Below are 21,697 nucleotides of genomic sequence, written 5' to 3' on the forward strand. Positions count from 1 at the left end.
ATCAAGCTATTATGGAAAGCCATAGCTGCAATTAAATAAATTTTATAAAAAGGGTATACACCACTGAATTCCTTCAATACTGAGTACTGTGGGAAATGAGTATATTTGTTGGCCAATAATGCTGTTAGATCCTATTGCTCATTGGCCTGTAAACCTGTCCTCTTATAGCCAAGGAGGCCCTGGGACATGCCCAGTCCAGTGAGAGCTCTCTATAGGCAGGGTTCCTGGGATGAAGACCAGTAATCCCAATGACAGTGGGAATAGCTGCCCAGCAGACCACTGAACCAGTTTGGTTTTTATTTGGGGTTTAGCGAGGGAGATGAGCCTGCATGGGTCCTATAAAATGTACATTGGGTAGCCTTTAGAGTCACAAGGTGACGGACCTTCAGAAAAGACACTAGACCAGCAGTCCCCAACTTTTTTGGCAACAGGGACCACTTTTGTGAAAGACAGTTCTTCCATAAACAGGGTGGGTAATGGTTTCAGGATGAAAGTGTTCTACCTCAGATAACCAGAATTAGATTCTCATAAGGAGCACACAACCTCGATTGCTCACATCCACAGTTCACAGTAGGATTTGCACCCCTATGAGAATATAATGCCTCCACTGATCTGACAGGAGGCAGAGTTCAGGTGGTAATGTGCGCTTGCCCATGGCTCACCTCCTGCTGTGTGGCCTGGTTCCTAATGGGCCATTGACCAGTACCAGTTCACAGCCTGGGGGGTTGGGGACCCATGCACTAGACAACATCCAGTCCAGGCTTCTCATTGTCCAGAGGAACAGGAAGCCAGGTGAAGAGCAGTGGAATGACTTGCATATATCTTGTGGAGTTAGAGGCAAAGCCAGGATGACAAGATAAAGTGCTAGGTTTAAATTCAGGTTTTTTCCTTTTTAACTGGCTACTCCATTTTGTTTGCAGCCAGGAGTCCAAACTGATGATAAGAAAGCTTTTTAATGAAAGAAAATTCAGGAAAAATATGCAGAAAATTTAGGAAAGATAAAAACACAAACTGCATTCTTAGTAAATAGTATAGTCATTTCCTCTTTTAATTTTAATTCTTTTTTTCCCTCCAAAATCAGAGAGGGTAGTATCTGCATTTCTGTTTCAGCATTCTCATATTTTTTTTCTGTCAAGAAATCGTTGGTCTCTTTTGTTATAATAGCAGTTATTGCAAAACTGACTCACTTCACCAAACCTAATCTAGTTTGGGAAATACGAACTCTCTGAATTGAAGATCACAACATTCTCAACTTTATTGCAACTATATTAACTGCAAAATATGACTTATCTTATTAGTCCTCATAGTACTGTAACTTAAGTGTAAAGGAACTTTTTCATTGTAAATAAGGTAAACAGCATTGTCATTAACAAAAAGAGAAATTCCTAAGTCCAGTTATTGAGACACAATTCATGAGACACTTTTCTCCTTTGGCATTAATGATCATGAAGAAGTGGAGCATAGCTAAGGTTTATTTTGGAAATGATGTTTCTCATCCCCTCACTCCTGGGTCTTAGTGCCTTATCACCCTTCCACAGAGGTCTGTGCTTGGGAACCTACAGGCCTGTGCACCCCATGGAAAGTTCTAGTTGTTTCTGTAGCCCCACTTACTGACAGAGCCAATTCCAATCCCACGACCCCCTGTAAATCAGAGTCAGACTGCTGCTCCTGCTGCATCTGTCAAACAGCCAGTAGCCTGCTGACACCTCACGCTGAACATCGCAGGGCTGAGCTGGCACCAGCTTTTTGATGCCTCCTGAGGGGATTCAGGAAGTGAGATGGAGGCTGTCAGCCCTGGGTTGCTCATCATCCCTGCAGGAACTTCGTTAAGCTTTCTGTTCCATTTAATGTTCTGTGGCTGTCATTACGATTGTGGTTTTGGTACCTTGATAAATCTCTAAATTAATTTAAAAATGATGTGCGGAATTAAAGAAAGTTCAGCTTCTTAAATAATAACTTGGCATGTGTGTCTGATAGCCTAAGTATAAGAAACTGGATCTGTTATCTATTTCTGCTTAAAAGGCCTCTCCAAAACTTAGTAGCTTGAAGTAGAAGCCATTTTATTTGCTGATGAGTTTGAGGGTGAGCAATTTGGGCGTCAGCCACATTGGATTGGATTCTTAAGCTTCCTTAGCCTGGAATCACTCTTGTGGCTGCCGTCATATGGAAGATTAGCTGGGGCTCAAGCGTCTGAGGTGGGTTCACTCACATGTGTAACAGTTGACTAGGCCCTGTTATCTACAGCAGAACAAAGCAAGCCACATGTCCCGGAGTCAGTGAGGGAGGTGACCACTCCAGGGCATGGCCATTGGAAGACTTTATTCATTGGGGCTACTACTATAAATTACCACAGAAACAAAATAGAAAATTCCAACTATATTTTAACTGTGTTCTTTTAAGTTCTGCATGATGGTGTTGCTGTGTTTCAGACCTCTTTATTGTGCAAAGCTGCCATCCATGCAGGAATAATTGCTGACGAACTGGGTGGCCAGATCAGTGTGCTTCAGCACAAAGGGATCAGTCGATATGAAGGAATCCTGGCCAATGGTGTGCTGTCAAGGGAGTAAGTACTTTTTTTCAGTACCGTTTGTTCTGAGTAGAAGGTAACCCTGAAGGATAATTTAACTAGCTCACAACTTTGAAAAGACAGCAGGGATGTGATAGCAAGGGTTTGTCAACTGGAAAAATATGCATGAGTGCTTAGAGCAGCATTTCTCTGGGTGGATGACAAATGTAGCAATCAGAAAGCTCACTGGTTATGCTGACAAGTAAATTAAAATGGCTCACTCTGAAGCCCTGGGGCAGAGGAGTGTTTTCACTCTCGGGTGCTTTTGTGGGAGAAAATAAAGGCTGAATCATTTTTAGGTTTTTACAACTTCAGTAAATTTCTGGTTACCTCCAATATTATCATCAGCTGAAACCCTTAAAGAACCACTCAGCTCCCTGGAAGATTCCTAGAGACAGTCATTTACTGATGAGTTTGGGAAGTGAAAATAGATGGCTTTTGTTAACATTGTTTAAAAAAAGATGGCTTTTGTTAATATTACATTCTTCATTTGTTTTTGTCCTGTGTTGTTTTAGCTTCATGAGAAAAAATATGGTAATTGCTTTAAACATTTCCACCTAAGCTTTTCATATTTTCAGATTTCCTCAGTCTCTAGAAGGTAGAAAAGTAGAGCTGTGTAGAACTCAGTGTCAACCTGCCCTGTGGTCCAGACATCCACACACAGGAACAGGCAGCTTAGAATGGCCAAGTAGGAGACACTCCTAGAGTGGACACCTAGTGAGGGAAAGGTGCTCCTTGAGCCACTGTATTTCTCTGCCTCACTCTCTCCTCTCTCTGTCCCTGGACATGTCTTCTGCCTTCTGTGACTCTGTTTTTTGGTCAGGTTTTCACATGGCCTGGCTTCCAAGAATAAGGCAGAAGAAAGAGTTTTGGGATCCAGAAGTGGGGGAAAATATGCCAGGACCTATATATCTATATATTCTATCATTCATTAATCTGTATGACGATCTCCCCCTGCCCCTGCTATTTTGTCCTAGCATGCAGAAAGAACATGGTTATATTTTGCTGTTCCATTTTTATAATGAATGGTGAGCCATCTTATCTTCGATAGATTCTCAGGTTAGTTAGCATAGATATGGTGAGATGTTATTTTGATAACTGTAGTGTTTTCCTTCACCTTCCTACTTTTTATTTAAATGTATTATAGTTAGCAATGTCATAGGTCAAGTAGGTATCCTGACTACAAGTTATGACATTGCTTTTATTGGAAAATGTGTCTTAAGTTCTGAAGAACCAACTTATGAACTCATATATAAACTTTGGGACTAACACCCATTTTATGATTGCGGGTATTGGCCCATACTCATAAGCTGTGGCATTTGAAAGCAGTAACTGAAGTTAGGGGAGAGGTAGTTAGGTCATCTTCACGAAGGAGGCGAGTCTTGTGTTTAATGGAAGGCAGGAACAGTGCTAAGAGGGATTACGGGGGTGGAGTCAAGACTGAAGAGCAATGTTAGAGAAGCGGGGTGGTGACCATCGGCACACCATGCTCACAGTCAGGAGGGTGTCTATGGAGAAGAGGCAGAGTCTCTCACTGGCAATTCTGAATTCAGGAGTTCAGGACTCAGGGTGCAGGTAACTAGAGAAGATGTTACAATATAACTCTTTTAGTATACGTGCTGCCAAAGCGAGCACAATATAACTCTTTTACAAGCAATGCAAGTAGTACTGTATGTAATCCACAAAAGACTTCCATCCACCAAGGACAGCGGTGCATGCCATGCACTTGGACATGTGGGCTTACCTCATGGTATTTGTGTTCTCTGTCTACTATGACCCTCCCATTTATTTACTTTCCCCTTCTAGATAGATTTTCAGCTGTGAGAGGACACAAAATGTCCTTTTCATATTACCTGAACATTCAAAGACAAATTAGTCTCTAAATTTGTGCAAGGTTTAAGATCCAAAAGTTTTCTAACAGTATGCTATTAGAAAGTAAAATTTTTATTCAGATGAATAAAATTATACATATATTTACACACATATATACATACATTTTCACATAAATATTTGTCACATACTTTTCAGAACATTAATTTTATTTTAAAATTTACATTCTGATTTATAGTAAAAGTAATCACTTATCCACAGTAAGCCTTTAAATGCGAACTTGACCTTGACTTTTAAGAATGTATTCCTTTTTAGGTTTTTTGATGGTTTCTTCTGTTGATAGTAGGGTGCTACTTTAGGAAGGTAACAGGCTCTAGCCTGAATTTGTTAGGTGCTACCACTTCAGTCTGTTTTTGGAATCATTCGTCTGTCTTTGTGTACATTTGAATGCTCCTTTTATAGGAAAACAGGATAACAAAAAGTTTGACTAGGATTTTATTTTACTTTTGAACAAAAATTATTAAAACTGTTGAATAAAGTTAGACTTTGTATTCTCAGTTACTTCTACGTCAACTGGACATAATACATACACATATTTTATACAATTTGAAGATTATATATTTATATAATTTTACATATATATTTTATTTATTTTTTGTTTTTTGTTTTTTTGGTTTTTTTTTTGAGACAGAGTTTCACTCTTGTTACCCAGGCTGGAGTGCAATGGCGTGATCTCGGCTCACCTCAACCTCCGCCTCCTGGGTTCAGGCAATTCTCCTGCCTCAGCCTCCTGAGTAGCTGGGATTACAGGCACATGCCACCATGCCCAGCTAATTTTTGTATTTTTAGTAGAGACAGTGTTTCACCATGTTGACCAGGATGGTCTCGATCTCTTGACCTCGTGATCCACCCGTCTCGGCCTCCCAAAGTGCTGGGATTACAGGCGTGAGCCACTGCGCCCGGCTTACATATATATTTTATATAATTTTATATATTTCATATAATTTTAAGTTATTCTTCCATGCAAAAAGTAGAGTACAGAAATCTAAACCATTAATGAATTATAAAAGGTTTTGTTTCATATTCCATATAATGATTTGTACTAATTGCCTGATTTTTGTATTGGGAGGAGTGGATGGAAAGTGCAGAATTATATCAAGATCTCTTCTTTCTTCTACATCTGTGATTTTTGCACTGACTGTTTGCACTGAGCAAATAGTTTACTGTGTGTTCACACAGTCTCTTCCACTCATTTAGATTTGAAATCTTCAGGGAGCAGTTGTTTTTGTCTGTGTTGTTTTGCTCTTGGGGAAACACTGTACATGCGGTCATTGAACTTATGTTCCCACACACGATTGTTTGGCATTCAGGAAAAACCAGAGAAGGAAGTATTGCAGCTGAGGAAAAAGGGGTCCCTAAAGTAAATATCCAAGGTTCTTCTGGGATTCATCCCCGGTCAGATCACTTCCTTGATTTGAAGAGACCAGAATGGAATCAGGAAGAGGGACTGACTTCATACCAAGGATAATGGTGCTAACCATCAGAAGCGAAAACCTTCTTTCTGTTTCCATCAGATTGTTCTTGATTGCTTCTGTAGCCCTCTGGGAAGGCCTCTTATTCCTGTAATCTGATTGAATTCATTCACTCTAATATGTGAATGCTTCAGAACCCTAACCTCCCTATGGGGGTTTTTATTTTTAAAGAGTAGGCTTATTAACCTATAGAATTATTTAAGTGGTCTGTATTTAATTAGTTTAATGGAATGAAATGGAAAAACATTTTCCAGTTGATAATGGAGGAAAGCCAGGCAGAGAACTGTTAGAAGCAGAGCTTTTCCTGGTTTCTTCTCAGGATTAACTCCAAAGTTATCCTTGCCATACTTTTTGGTTAACAACAACAAAACTAATATTTCATGGCACAGGGAGTGAGCTTACTTTCTTAGGGTTGCCACAGCATTATTTGGGGTTATTCGAGCCACATTTCAAATTTAACAGTGTAGAAACATTAGAGAAAATGGAAAAAGAGACAAAAGAGAGGCTCTACATAAATCATAACACAATATTAATATGATTAGTGCCTTTATTTAAGTGTCAGGAGAGTTGAGTTCTCATCCAAGCTTTTTTGCTAACTGTGAACTTAGGCAAGTCCCAGGACCTCTGTGGATCTGAGTTTTCTCAGGTAAGTAATGATTGGTGCCTGTATTATATTCAGTGCAGAGATTATAGAAAAACCTGTATGTGGAATACTAGGGTTTATGGAGTCTGCAAAGCATAGACAATGCGAAAGAGAAAGTCTATTCTTGAGAGTTTTACTACCCATTGCTTTTAAAAAGAGCTTTTGATGGGAAGGTACTTATACTTTTGGCCAGAGTACTTTTGGGTTATTTGCAGATTTCATGTTTTAGTACTCTCTGTGTCCATTATTCCCATTTATAATTCAGAGTTAAACATTTAAAATAATAAGCAGCACTCTGAGGTTGTAAAATAGTTGCAAAAAGTTGGGCACAACAGGGGCATCTACCTTTTGGTGTTTACCTCTAGTATCTAATACTGAGGCCTCCACATGAAGCTAATGTTGAGGCCTCCACATTTTCTGTACATTCTATGTATTTTTCATACCACTGACTTTGTGAGGGATTATTTTAAAGGTTGATCTGTTCTTCCAAGGTAGATAAGGACATTCCTGTGGCCTTAGGAATCTCTTCTGCAGTAAAAGAGACAACTGCAGAATGAGGCTGATTTGATCATTTCTCCTGTGATAGTGATAGAAGCTGTAGAACTGCAAGGATTGGGAGTCCACAGGACGAATGCCAGATGAGTGGTGGTACTGTCTTGCAGCAGTGAGGCCAGCTCACTGACAGGCTATGTGTTTTCTTCAGCTGTACCTTGTCATCCAGAAGCAGGAGCTGGTTCAAGGCTTGGTGCTGGTTGCTACAGTAGGTAGGAATGTGACTGTGGAGAGAGACAGGGCAGAGACTGTCTCCAGAGCAACAAGCTGAAGCAAGATCCTCAGTGAGAGGAGAGAGATGTGTGGGGAAGACAGATGGAAATGAGTGGAACACTTTAAGGTGACTGCTCAGACAAAGGGAGATTTCAGGGCCATAATTCTTTGTGTCTTCATCATCTTGCACTAATTAATTAAGATGTAAGGTTAGTCTTGAGATTGTATATCTACACATTCCTTTCCAATAAATTCAGCATGGTGAAAATAGCTCAGGATTCTGATTCCAAAGTAGCATCTCAGAGCCCTTGTCACCTGTATGAATTTAGGAAAGTCACCTAGCCCCTTGTCACCTGTATGAATTTAGGAAAGTTGCTTACCTTCCATGGGCCAAAGCTTCCTGTTCTATAAAGTACTGATGATGAAGATAGTAGCAGTAGGTTTGCAAGGGTGTTGTGAGGCTCATGTGGGGAAGCATAGGTGGGAAGGCTGTGTGAGCCCTGTGATGTAGCACTGTATTATCCACTAAGATCTAGGTATGCAACTCACCTTCTCATGTTTGTCTTTGTTGTTTCAGTGGTTCCCTGTCAGACAAGCGATTTCTGTTTACCTCCAATGGTAAGGATCATGTTTTCCTTACAAATTTGATATTTGAAAATTCTTCAGTAGTAGTTTATTCCTCCATACCCTTCAGATTATATCATTTAAAAATTTTTTTCTTCTTTTTATTTTTTCTCAGGTCACATAGCACATTAAAAAAAAAAAAAAAAAAAAAAAGGAGACAGGGTCTCATTATGTTGCTCAAGCTGGTCTCAAACTCCTGGGCTTAAGTGATCCTCTTGCCTCAGCCACCCACACCAAATCTTCTTGACTTAACCATACACAGGATAATAGGCCTAATTATCATTAAGCAGAAAATATGTTTCTTTATAATCTAAATTCTCTCAAACTTTTGCCTAAAAGAATAAAAAGTGAAACATTTAAGATAAATTTCTTTATCTTAGATTTTAAGAGAAAAGGCTTTCAAGTATTGCAATTTGATTTCTTATCATTTTGAATAAAGTTACTGAAAATGAGTATATAAAAGCTGTTTAGCATCTCCATTATGGAATGTGTTCTGCATAAATATTCTCCCTTAGCATAAATGATTTCAAGTAAAACGGGGAATATTTCTTCTTTGCCCAGGAAGAGCAGGCCTTTATTTGCTGCCTTCACATTGCTATATTGGACATGGTATAGTTAAGGTCTTTTGGATGAATATTGGGTACAGCTTACTGATCTTCAGAGGACTTAGACACATCTGCTTTTCAAGTATGTGGAAAGAATGGAGTTCCCTTCTGATTCTAAATCCTTTAAAATGAGAAGGAACACAGCATTTTAAACCTTTAACACAGATTGCACTTTGTTGAAATCAGAGTGAATTAAGAAGGTTAGAAAAGAAAATCTACAGTGGGGACAAAGACATGTCACTTATAGAGGATGTGACTTTGAGGTCTATTAAGAAAAGCAGTAACTGTTTCAAGGCACAGTAGTACAAATGAGTGAAAGTCTGGACCATTTAAAAACTGGTAATTATAAACACTTGATTCTATATTAGAATAAAAGTCAATCCGTTGAATATTCTAGGTGAAATGGGGTACTTGTTTTTGCTGTCATTTTATGTCTATCTCTGAAATGTCTTACTGCACTCTTTCTTCTAGGCTGCAGCAGATCCTTGAGTTTGGAACCTGATGGGCAAATCAGAGCTTCTTCCTCATGGCAGTCGGTCAACGAGAGTGGAGACCAAATTCACTGGTCTCCTGGCCAAGCCCGACTTCAGGACCAAGGCCCATCATGGGCTTCGGGTGACAGTAGCAACAACCACAAACCACGAGAGTGGCTGGAGATAGATTTGGGAGAGAAAAAGAAAATAACAGGTGCAAAAATAACACAAGCACAGGAGTAGTTTCATTGTTGTGAATGACTTGAGGTTGAAAATATGTTTACCATTTTCATAGGTGCCTCTCTTCCTACCTCCAAGTACTTGAAATGTTTTAAAATGTAACAAATCTTTATATTATTTCTGTGAAAAGAACTGGTCTGCAAGTTGTAAATATGGATATATGGATTAAAGAGGTAATTCTTCATTGTGAAACCTTTATGTGGTGTATTGTCAGAGTAAAAACATTAATCTGTGAACAGACTTTTAAATGCAGCTAATATAAGTTGGCCTGTAAGATGATTTGAGGTTTCAAATGAGGGAGAAAAAAATGAAACTTGAAATTATAATACATGTTATATTTAACAAACTTTAAAAAATAGCCTGTAAATGTTATTTTCTTACAAGGAATTAGGACTACAGGATCTACACAGTCGAATTTCAACTTTTATGTTAAGAGTTTTGTGATGAACTTCAAAAACAACAATTCTAAGTGGAAGACCTATAAAGGAATTGTGAATAATGAAGAAAAGGTAAGAGTTAACCCTGGAGGCAAGATAACTGAGTAGGAGAACAGGCCTCTATATATTTTCATTTGTGTGTTTACATTAAATATTTCATTAATAAAAGACAATGAGGCCAGGCATGGTGGCTCATTCCTGTCATCCCCAAGCTTTGAGAGGCCAAGACAGGAGGATCATTTGAGACCATGCTGGGCAGCATAGCAGGATCCCACTACTACAAAAAAATTTTCTTTTTTAGTTAGCCAAATGTGGCAGTGCATGCTTGTAGTCCTAGATACTTGGGAGGCTGACACAGGAGGATCACTTGAGCCCAGGAGTTCAAGGTTACAGTGATTATGATTGTGCTATTGTACTACAGTCTGGGCGACAGAATAAGATCCTGTTTCTAAAATAAAATAAAGTTTTTAAAAAGATGATGATGGGCCAGGCACAGTGACTCACACCTGTAATCTCAGCACTTTGGGAGGCCAAAGCAGGTAGATTACCTAAGGTCAGGAGTTTGAGACCAGCCTGGCCAACATGGTGAAACCCCATCTCTACTAAAAATACAAAAATTAGCCAGGAGTGGTGGCTGGTGCCTGTAATCCCAGCTACTTGGGAGGCTAAGGCAGGAGAATAGCTTGAACTCAGGAGGCAGAGGTTGCAGTGAGCTGAGATTACGTCATTGCATTCCAGCCTATATAAGGGAGTAAGACTCTGTCCCAAGAACAAAACATCTCAAAAAAAAAAAAAAAAAAAAAAATACAACCTTGAGAGATCTTTGTGATTTAATTATTTTCTACTTCAAGAATGAAATACTTGTGATTTTCTTGGGAAGTGAAAATTGGCCATTTGAAATGAGTCCTTCAATATAAGCATAGTGGATGTTTGAGTTGGAAGGCAGTGGCAAAAGTGAGAGCTGAAGCCTTGTGCTCTTGAGGTTGCTTGTCTGCAGTACCAGTTGAATGTAGAAATATTAAGATCAATTAATACAGTAAAGCAATTTTAGCTTGTTTATCCAAAATGAAATTTAAATCAGTAAACAGATGAACAGCACCACCTTAGTTGGATAACTTGGCCCTTGTTTGCAAAGCCTCGTATCTTCAATATCAAGAGTGTCTAGAAAAATGCAACAGACATAGAATCCTTTTCTTGGTTTCATATAACCAGGTATAAGTGGGATGATAAACACCTAAAAACTAACCAATAGAATCTTAAGGTAAAAATAACTTCCTTCTATAGGTGTTTCAGGGTAACTCTAACTTTCGGGACCCAGTGCAGAACAATTTCATCCCTCCCATTGTGGCCAGATATGTGCGGGTTGTCCCCCAGACATGGCACCAGAGGATAGCCTTGAAGGTGGAGCTCATTGGTTGCCAGATTACACAAGGTAGGGCTCAGGGCAAGCCAGTGAGTTATTCAAGTTTAGTCATTTTTTTTTTTTTTTTGCCTATCAATGTTACTAATGTGTTTTTCCCAACATCCCTCCTTTCTCAGGTAATGATTCATTGGTGTGGCGCAAGACAACTCAAAGCACCAGTGTTTCAACTGAGAAAGAAGATGAGAGAATCACAAGGCCCATCCCCTCAGAAGAAATGCCCACAGGTAGAGCAGTCATTGTTTTGTGGTTTCATAAGGAGCATAACTGGTACCCCACCCAATATCAGTAACTTCAACAAAATTTCCTTTTCTCTGTCATATAAATGCTGGAGGTAGATGATCCAGAGATATTGGCACATAGGTAAAATGATGGATATTTACAGCTTTTTATTGCAGTATTAGAAAGATTAGGAATGAACTTATGTGCCCTTCAAACACTAGGTACATATTTTGTGGAAAAATAAAATATTAGCATATTCATGCAATGGAACACTCTGTAGCCACAAAAAAGAATGTATTGGCAATATAGAAAGCTCTCTAAGATATAGTGGCAACTTAAAAAAATAAGCAAGTATAGAACTATCTAGCACGCCACCCTTTCTGCCAACAGGAGAAATAAAGAATAAAAATATTCATTCCAGTATCTCTAGAAACATTTCAAGAAACGTAATGTGGCTTTCTGTGGAGAAGGAACAGAGGTAGTAGGAGGCACAATTCCATTCCATACTTTTGTATGCTTTCTGCATTTTGAACATGTAAGTGTCTAATATATTCAAATAATGAACATTAAAAGTACATTTTTTCAGAATATAAAATAATATACATATCAATTTTGTAAGAATTTGGAAAGATTAGAAAAAAAAAGTAAGGAAACAAAAATTAGTCATAAATCAGCATCCATTGATAATCACCAAATCTCACTGCTGCTAGTCAACTATGTATTTCTAACTTTAAGACAAAAATGGTAGCATATCATATGATTCTCTTCTGTAGCATATATTTTTCATTTAACATTGTATTATGAGCATTTTCCAATGTTACTAGAATGTTGAAAACCCCAATTATTAATGTCTTTATAGTATTTTTTCACATGGATAAACCATTATTTACTTGACCATTCCCCTGCTGTTGGGTGTTTAAGTTGTTTGATTTTCCCCAAATTTTTACTCTTAAAAATCACACCACTGCTGGGCCTGGTGGCTTGCTGCTATAATCCTAGCACTTTGAGAGGCCAAGGCAGGCAGATTACCTAAGCTCAGGAGTTCAAGACCAGCCTGGGAAACAGGGTGAAACCCCATCTCTACTAAAATACAAAAATTAGCCAGGCGTGGTGGCATGGGCCTGTAGTCTGAGCTACTCAGGAGGCTGAGGCAGGAGAATTGCTTGAACCCAGGAGGCAGAGGTTGCTGCAAGCTGAGATCACACCACTGCACTCCAGCCTGGGCAACAGAGCGAGGCTCCGTCTCTAAAATAAATAAATAAAGTAATAAAACAACACTACTGTTACTTACAAATAAATTTTGTTTTTATCTAAGTTCCTTTTCCCCTTCTTCATGAATTGCATTTTTCCACTCATAAGCATCCCTTTATTTTCTTCCCAGGGATCACAGAAGAAAAAGATGAAGAGCAAATATTTTTCCTTTATTTTGTGTAATTTCTACAAACTTGGGGCCTGCCTTAGAGGCTGTCAAGCTGTCCTTTTTTTAGAACAGAAAGAATTTTAGGAAAACATGATGTGGTGTTTCATGCAACACAGTGGAAATGCTGTTTGAGGTCATCAGGCTGCCTGCCTTTCCTCTCAGTCCGTAGCCCCAGAGCTCTGTAACAAGGATCCCAGTTTTTCAGGCCACTGTTACAGTACAGGTCCAAACCCGCCTGGCATCCGGGGAAACACGTTGCTTGAACCAAAGTAGGAGCTCCACACTGTGCTTAAATCATGTACATGTCTAAATAGTTCCCACCTGAGAGGTGGAGGAGGGGTTCAACTTCCCCCTCATTTCAGTTTTTTGGAGTTTAATATGGGCCAAGCAACAAGCCCAGTGTACCTGTTAGTCCCTGAGAAACTTTGAAAACTGCCTTTGGCGGCCTGGGGGAGAAACTTTATTTTCCGAAGCTTTAGCCAGGATTATGAATCCTTTCCTTTTTTTCCCCAATATCAGTAAATGCCTAGCATGTATTCATTTTCTCCCTATATAAAATGCTTAAAGACTTTTCAATTCCATGTTCAGTTTTAGATCATGAAATGTGGTTGTCAGTCATTTATATTGTAATGTGATGGCTTTCCCTCTTCTTTAGGAATGAACATTACAACCGTGGCTATTCCACTGGTGCTCCTTGTTGCCCTGCTGCTTGCTGGAATGGGGATCTTTGCAGCCTTTAGAAAGTATGGTGACCCTCTCTAATTATGCAAACAATAATAAAAACAAAAGTTTATTCTTCAGAAATGCATATGTAGAAAATCAGCATGACTTCTTTCAAAATAAAATGTTAACTTATATTTTAAAAACGAGTTAGGTAAAAGTAGAAATGATCAAGTATTACCTTATTAATTTTTTTTAATAGAAAGGGCCTCCCTCTGTCTCCCAGGATGGAGTGCAGTGGCAAGATCACACAAACTCCTGGGCTCAAGCAATCCCCCTGCCTCAACCTCCTGAGTAGCTAGGATTACAGCCATGTGCCACCATGCCCAGCTAATTTTTTTTATATTTTATAGAGATGGGGTCTCTCTTTGCCACCCAGGCTGGTCTCAAACTTCTGGCCTCATTCAATCCTCCCACCTCAGCCTCCCAGAGCACTGGGATTATAGGCATGAGCCACTGCACCCCACTATGTATTACTTTATAAGCAGTTCTTGTCATTTAGAGACCTCTGGTAAAGACTTAATCTGTTGAAGTATCCTGAAATTGACCTATTGCTTTAAGAAGTATCTGTGTTTCTCCTCCCTGAAGAGTAAAAGGAATATTAAATAGGCTCCTCAGGGTGTCACCAAGCAGCCCAGTAACTCAACCTCCCCAAGCCTCAGTTTTCTCATGTATAAAATACAGTTTACCCAGATGAGTTCTGAATCTCTTCCAGAATCTAAAATTCATGTTTCACAAAATGTTAGGTGTTGGCTCTAAACAAAAAATGGAAAGCATTCTGAAGTTTTGTCTTTGTATATTTTAAACCGATTCAGAGTCTATAATATGTATATTAGTACGAATAGAATGAAGAATAGTTTCTGCCATCATGAGAGAAGGTACAAAATTCTCTGGTTCAGGTAGATATTCATAAGTTAAAGCATATCTTAGTGTAATGTGCTTGTATGAAATGCTTTAGACACCCACAGTTTTGGACTGGAGTATAGTACAGATGAAGTGAGACCATGTGATCTTGAGGAACTGCTTCAGAATGACTGCATGAGCTAGTGATTAAGTAAGGTGGCTGGGCATGGTGGCTCATACATCTAATCCCAGAAAGGATTTGGGAGGCCGAGGCAGGCAGATCACAAGGTCAGGAGTTTGAGACCAGCCTGACCAACATGGTGAAACCCCGTCTCTACTAAAAATACAAAAATTAGCCAGGCATGGTGGTGCATGCCTGTAATCCCAGCTACTCAGGAGGCTGAGGCAGGAGAATCGCTAGAACGCAGGTGGCGGAGGTTACAGTGAACTGAGATTGTGCCACTGCACTACAGCCTGGGCAACAGAGTGAGACTCCATCTCAGAAAAACAAACACATACAAAAAAAAACTAAATAAGGCATTGATTTCTAATATGTAAAATAAGATTAATATATATTCTAGTGAAATCTTGTGACCTTTCTTATCAGTGAGATAAATGTATAGAGAATTCTAATATTTATATGATTTTCTAAAGCACATGGCAGCTGCCATCTCATTTAATCCTCACATCAGCCCTATGAGATAAGTACTATTAAGATCCTCGTGTTATGTAGGGAGAGAGAGGCAGATAAATTGGCTCATAAATATTCAGTAGGATTTTTTGTCTTGGTAGGAAGAAGAAGAAAGGAAGTCCATATGGATCAGCAGAGGCTCAGAAAACAGGTTGGTTGAAAACTCTCTCTACTATTTTATCTGTCTTTGAGGAAGAGACAGGATCATCTGCTGATTGAAAGCATGAGGCCAGTAGCCCACATTTATTTGGTTAAAAGACATAAGCCCTGTAGCCTTTAAAATAGCAAACCTATAAGGAAGGAATTTATTGTGTCCTGCCTTTTTATTTTTATGGCCACTTTACTTTTGTTCAATGTCATCCCCTATCATTTGTCAACATCCTTTTTTCTTGGCCACTGGAGTTTAGGCCACGACACTGTCTGCCATCAAGGAGGTGTGACAAAAGCCTCATCAGTGAACTGAAGTAGGCTTGTGCTGTTAGCATCTGCAGGCCTGTGCTGTCCTTTCTACCCTAAGAAAGTGAGAAAAAGACCAGGCATCTGATTATTTCAGATAATCTTGTACACTAGCCCTACCCGGTCTTTTTCTCACTTTCTCAGACACAGGCACCCAACCAATGAGTTAGCCATGGTCCAGAGAGAGAGGGCAGTAGGGACAGGACCCCTGCGAAAGCTCAGGGACCACTTGAGACTCCACCTCCCCAGGGTCCCAACACCAGTGGCATTGTCTCCTTTGTGTCACAGATGCCATCCCAGTGCAGATTATGAGAAACCAAGCCCAGATGATCTCACAAAGGGAGAATCTGGGACCCGATGAAGGCAAAATACCTTTTAAAGGCATAGCGGAAAGCTTGGTTGGAGTGGTGTTTGCTGTTGTGGTTAATGACCTCAGCATGCTGTTCTTAGTACACACACCTGAAGAGGACATTTATCACTGTCAGCCCGACCTCTGACTCATCAAGGAACATGTTCTGAAGGACGCACATTACATTTCTGATATATTCATTTGTTTGATGTTATCTTTATTCCAGACTGTTGGAAGCAGATTAAATATCCCTTTGCCAGACATCAGTCAGCTGAGTTTACCATCAGCTATGATAATGAGAAGGAGATGACACAAAAGTTAGATCTCATCACAAGTGATATGGCAGGTAAGTGTCATATATCCAGGACTGTGCTGTTAGGTTGGAGGTACTGCTTATGGGGGAGGGAGGCAGGAGAAAAATAAGGCAAAATCGTTTTCTGTTTACATAGGGTCCAATAAATCTGAAATGTGTTTTTTCTGCATTCTGCACAGAATTACAAACTGACACTGAGATATTACTCAAAAACCCTATTCAGCCAGTCTCTTCACCTGCAGGGGATACAGTGACATCCATGCTGATATCCCTGATGTACTACTGGTATCTGGAAGCCCTGAATCTATTTTTGTTACCAAAGCTCTGATGAAGGCACTGGGAAAGAGGGACTAGAAGGAGGAATTAAATACCATTTCTCCCTGAGGAAGGTGAGATAGGAAATAAAGGAACTCCCAGTATGAAAAGGGACTAAGTGTCCCTGACAAGCCATCAAGGCTTGAGCTTCCCAAACCATCTATGGGAAAGATCTGTTTTTTTGCTTTTTTTTTTAATTTTTAATCCATTATGAATGAATGCACAGTAAAATACAATATAAAATATTAGTAATAGGGAAATGTTAAAGACATACTAATTTTTTTATTAGATTCAACAGGCATAAAATTACTCTAAGAATAAGTAGAGTAAGAGTAGTTTCTCCACAATCTCAGTTTCTGCGCCTGTCTGTGGCACTGTCACAAACAGTTCCCGGATATGTAGGACTCTGTAGTCCACGGTCTGAGTAGTACTTTGCTTGCTGGCTTCTCCCTCCTCACATGCAGCCCAAGGACCGGAAGTATAGGCATCACCTGGCAGCTTGTTAGAAAGGGAGGCCACAGAACTGGAAGCTCCCAGATGATGCATGTGCACTTAAGTGACTGGGAGTTGTCAGTGTGAGGGTTGGTTGAGCCACTTTGTGGACAAGGAGAGCATCCTCTGCAACCAAAATCCATCCTCTTGTTCCTTGCAAGTGACATGAGGGGAGAACTTATTTTCTGTTCTCTTATTCCTTTCATTCCCCTTCAGCTTGTAATTCAGCCTCTCCTCCTTCCTCCCTGAATGATCCTTCTCCGGCTCCTTAAATGTGCAGTACCCCGGGATCCTGTCTCACCCCCACTCACCACAGTCTCTCCCCTAAACAGTCCCACACCCTCCCCAGCTTCCAGCAGTGCCCTTCCATGCATGTTTGTCCACGCTGCTTCTCATGGCCAGACTTCCCTCCCAGTCCTTAGTCTGTAATTCTCAGCAGCCTGCTGGACACCTCCACCTGGGGATCCGTTCCTCAGCACCCACAATCGAATCCATGGTTCTGAACCCTCACCACACATGCTCTGTGCATTCCTTGCCTGATGGCTTCTCAATTGCACAACCCGGCCTCATCCAGGCTTACCCTCTGGAAAGGGTGCTTGTCTCCTCTTTCCTCACACCCCACCTCTCATTGGTAAAAATTCTGGATTCCTGTCCCAAAGGGGCCCCTTTCCTCTTTCCTAGTTTGTGACCTCTATGTGCATTTCTCTTTGCTTTTTTACCTCTCACTTTTCGATCTTTTCTTCTTCAGTCGGCCTCCACAGTTACCTGTGAAAGTGCCAGTCTGTTGTTTCCCATAGAATTAAACCAGACTTCCTTGCAAGACACTCACTCAATGCTTTTCCATGGTCTAACACATGGCTAACAGCAGACACTTAGGACATGTGTTCGAATCCTGCTCCATTGCCCTATTTTGTGACCTAGGAAAAGTTACTTAGTCCCTTTCTGCCTTGGTTTCCCATTTGTAAAATGGGGTAACAGTCCCTACCTCAGGGGATTTTTTTGAAGATTAGATATATTAACATCTTGCTCTTGGAATAGCCCCTGGCACAGAGTAGGAGCTCTGTAAATGTGAGCTCTTGGTGTCGTCCTCACTGTCATCACTAGTCCCTGACCTATTGCTTTGGTCCGCATATCCTATTAAACAAACTACTCTGTGTCCCTCATACTCTGGGCATATCAAACTCTATTTTTGGGGCTGTTCTTTCCACAGTTTCCACACTGTGTGACTTCATAATTTAGCATCTCCAGAGCCAGTTTTAGAGCCACCTCCTCCTTGAAGTATTTCCCCCATACCCCAGGTCATCGTCCTCGCCCCCACCTCTGAGAAGACCCTAACAGGCTTCCTGAGCAGGCGGTACCGCTGTGTACGGCCTGTGAGTGGTTTCTGTGACTTTCACCTCAGGGTTTTCCCCGCAGAGCCTGGGACACCTGAGGGCACCCGGTGGAGAGTTGTCACCACAACCTGAAGCAGAGTATCCCCACCTGCCACCTATGGCTGGCCTGCGGTTTGCGTGTGGTGCCCGCTGACTGCCGTCTCTCCTGTGGTTTCAGATTACCAGCAGCCCCTCATGATTGGCACCGGGACAGTCACGAGGAAGGGCTCCACCTTCCGGCCCATGGACACGGACGCCGAGGAGGCGAGGGCGGGCGCCGAAGGCGGCCACTATGACTGCCCGCAGCGGGCCGGCCGGCACGAGTACGCGCTGCCCCTAGCACCCCCGGAGCCCGAGTACGCCACGCCCATCGTGGAGCGGCACCTGCTGCGCGCCCACACCTTCTCCACGCAGAGCGGCTACCGCGTCCCGGGGCCCCAGCCTGGCCACAAACACTCCCTCTCCTCCGGCGGCTTCTCCCCGGTGGCCGGGGCGGGCGCTCAGGACCGAGACTATCAAATGCCACAGAGCCCGCAGCCTGCGGACAGCGGCTACGACCTGCCCAAAGCCGCCAGCGCCGTGGCCACCGAGAGCGGTCACCCTGACTCTCAGAAGTCCCCAACGCCTCCCGAGAAGAGCTATTCCGCCCCCAGAGACTGCCTCACACCCCTCAACCAGACGGCCATGACTGCCCTTTTGTGAACACAATGTGAAAGAAGCCTGCTGTGGTACTGAGCGTCGGGCTGTCGCAAGGCACTGGAAGAAGAGAGCCTGCTGGTCCAGAGCGCGCGTGTGTCTGTGTGCGCGCGTGTGTGCGTGTGTGTGAGAGATTCGGTAGGATCCTAGAGACAACGTCTCATACTGTTTACAAAATTGTGCAGCTGGTTTCGTGCTGACCCTTAGGGTTGAATCTGTTGGGTTTTGTTGGGCTGGAAAAATGAAAATTTTCAGATGGCTTTTTCATTCCTCTGACTGTGATATTGAGCTGCTTTGGTGTTAAAGGTGTAATCTGCACAGAGTTGTATTTAACAAGAATAAAAGTAACTTAAGTTTCCTCTATCAGATTTTAGTTCTGCACAGAGGTTAAGTGGGAAAATGCAGCTGTTGCAAAACGTATATAAATAGTGTGTTCATTTTTTTCAGTATATTATCTGAACTGTGTTAGCAGCAGGTCTGCTTAAACTTAATCTTGTTGTTATTGTGAGTCATTTCCTTTCCTTTGATAACTAGAACTAAAAGCATTTTTAACATTCTTCTCCAGGAAGAAATGAATTACTTGAAGCATGAAAAGCACACCAGGGTGGTTGTTTATTTAGCAATTATGGTTGTAGATCTAGAAACAAGCAAAGAAACAGCACCTCCGCAGCTGCCCTTTTCCTCAGACTCCACTTCAGGGGGGGATGCGAAGACGTCAGCCCAGCTCCCATAACCATGAAGGTGGCGCAGGAATTACAGTGTGAATTGCTGTATCAGATGTTTTCGTACCTCCGATTAAAAATATTTCTGAGGTCAGATGCTACACTTTTCATTACTTTCTTCAGAAGTAGCACATTTTCATGACTTCTGTTGTCCTCTGAAAAACAAAAAAATTATTTGGAACATGTTTATACAAAAGTAAGTCTGGCCAAATCTAAATCAAGCTTTTCTGCTGACATGAAACTGTTGGAAACTGATCTGATTTTGTAAGAAATGGTTTTCCCCTCAAGGAGGCATCTGTAATTCCAGAACAGCCCAGACCTCAGCTGTACTTCATGTTCAGTAGTTTTTATTTGGGTTTGCTTTGTGAGTTAACTATGGGAGATTTAACCTCTTTTGCCAAAGTGGAAAGTGTGTGTGTGTGTTTTTAATAGAAAATATGAACCAAATTTTTTTTTCCCTAAAGAATGTATTATGACCCTGTTTGTATGGTTATCACATCCTGTGAAATGTATATATGTTAAAATAGTGGGGTGCCGGAAGGTCATGGCAGACTAGCTGCTGGTTAGTGTGTAGGGTAAATGGTTTACTTTGTGGAGTTTACATGGTTTTATGTGCACACTAATTGTAATAAACTATTCCAAACCAAACTGCCCCGGACTCTCACTGCTCAGCCCTGCTCACTGGGGTGTTAGAGGCACTCAAGGCTCAGCCTCTGTGAAAAGGCATGTGCCACAGTGGAGAGAGCAAGGGCTTGGTGCCAGATTAGGCCACACCCTAATCTACCACAGAAGAGTTGAGGAGTCTTTGGCCACTTATATAATGATGAGCCTCAGTTTCGTCATGTTTGAAAATGGTGTCATCGTGCTTTCTTCCTCCAAAATTTACTGATAAAAATTAATTGGAACATTTATCAAAGTGTTTATTCTAGAATAGGTCTTTTTTCCTAATGTAAGCCTTCAGTGGGTTGTTTACAGAATTTTAACATTGGAATATTAAACCATAAGAACAGACTTAGGTCTACAGCACTTCTTTTTTCTTTTTCTTTCTTTTTTTTTTTTTTTTGAGACAGATTCTCATTTTGTCACCAGGCGCCAGGCTGAAGTGCAGTGGTGTGATTTCAGCTCACTGCAACCTCAACCTCCCAGGTTCAAGCAATTCTCCTGCCTCAGCCTCCCAAGCAGTTGGGACCACAGGTGTGTGCCACCATATCCAGCTAACATTTTGTATTTTTTAGTAGAGACAGGGTTTTACCATGTTGGCCAGGATGGTCTCGATCTCTTGACCTTGTGATCTGCCCGCCTCAGCCTCCCAAAGTGCTGGGATTACAGGCGTAAGCCACTGAGTCCCGCCTACAACACTTCTTTGCAATGGAGCTGTCTTCATCTATCACAGCTCTTCTGCAGTACTAGTGATCTAATCATGACTAGTGGGAGAACAGGACTTTGTTTTGGATCGGCACTGCCTCAGGCACTAGACTCATTGTGTAGAACAGGTTGGATGAGTGGAAAGGTCTGATAAACCCTACACAGTTAAACCTAAACTAGAGAATAAGGGCAGAAAAATATTACGTCTTTCTTTTCTGGTGTGTTGCAACATCAACACATATATGATAAGGCATGAATGAGACAATTCCAATTGATATCTTCGGTGTTATCCTACTGGGAGGCAAAGATTGTATTCTGCTACTTCTTACATTTGTGGTTGAAACACATTTGCTATGATAAGCAAGACTAATACAGGCTCCTGAAACTTTGCGCTGGGTTTTATTGTTATTTAAATTTTCATTAACATTTATAATCAGCCTAGAAAATAGAAAGGATGTGAGAGATTGTTTTGTGTTTACACTGCTTTGGATTCTTAACAGAACATGAAATCACACTTACAGGCACAATTGTATATACCATGAATAGCTACAAGGACTTTCTCCACTCTGACCAGTCACAGCAGTC

General features: G+C 41.1%; 1 protein-coding gene across 6 annotated transcripts in view; it reads left to right on the forward strand.

Moving 5' to 3' along the window:
* DCBLD1 (discoidin, CUB and LCCL domain containing 1) overlaps positions 1-20,395 on the forward strand; it is a 66,206-nt gene extending 45,811 nt beyond the window's left edge. For 2 of the 6 annotated variants that reach the window (XM_035296570.3, XM_078369975.1), the window contains 10 exons: positions 2,430-2,563; positions 7,914-7,954; positions 9,037-9,252; positions 9,663-9,787; positions 11,000-11,147; positions 11,255-11,362; positions 13,433-13,520; positions 15,133-15,182; positions 16,063-16,182; positions 18,508-20,395. In XM_035296570.3, coding sequence (XP_035152461.3) covers positions 2,430-2,563; positions 7,914-7,954; positions 9,037-9,252; positions 9,663-9,787; positions 11,000-11,147; positions 11,255-11,362; positions 13,433-13,520; positions 15,133-15,182; positions 16,063-16,182; positions 18,508-19,031 — 1,554 coding nt within the window. In that variant the 3' untranslated portion in view covers positions 19,032-20,395. Of the gene's footprint in view, positions 1-2,429; positions 2,564-7,913; positions 7,955-9,036; positions 9,253-9,662; positions 9,788-10,999; positions 11,148-11,254; positions 11,363-13,432; positions 13,521-15,132; positions 15,183-16,062; positions 16,183-18,372; positions 18,438-18,507 lie in introns of those variants that run through there. The other 4 variants (XM_035296573.3, XM_078369976.1, XM_035296572.3 and 1 more) reach the window with 4 other exon arrangements.
* The last annotated feature ends 1,302 nt before the right edge of the window (positions 20,396-21,697 follow it).

Source organism: Callithrix jacchus, chromosome 4 (genome assembly GCF_049354715.1).
Source record: "Callithrix jacchus isolate 240 chromosome 4, calJac240_pri, whole genome shotgun sequence".
NCBI lineage: Eukaryota > Metazoa > Chordata > Mammalia > Primates > Cebidae > Callithrix > Callithrix jacchus.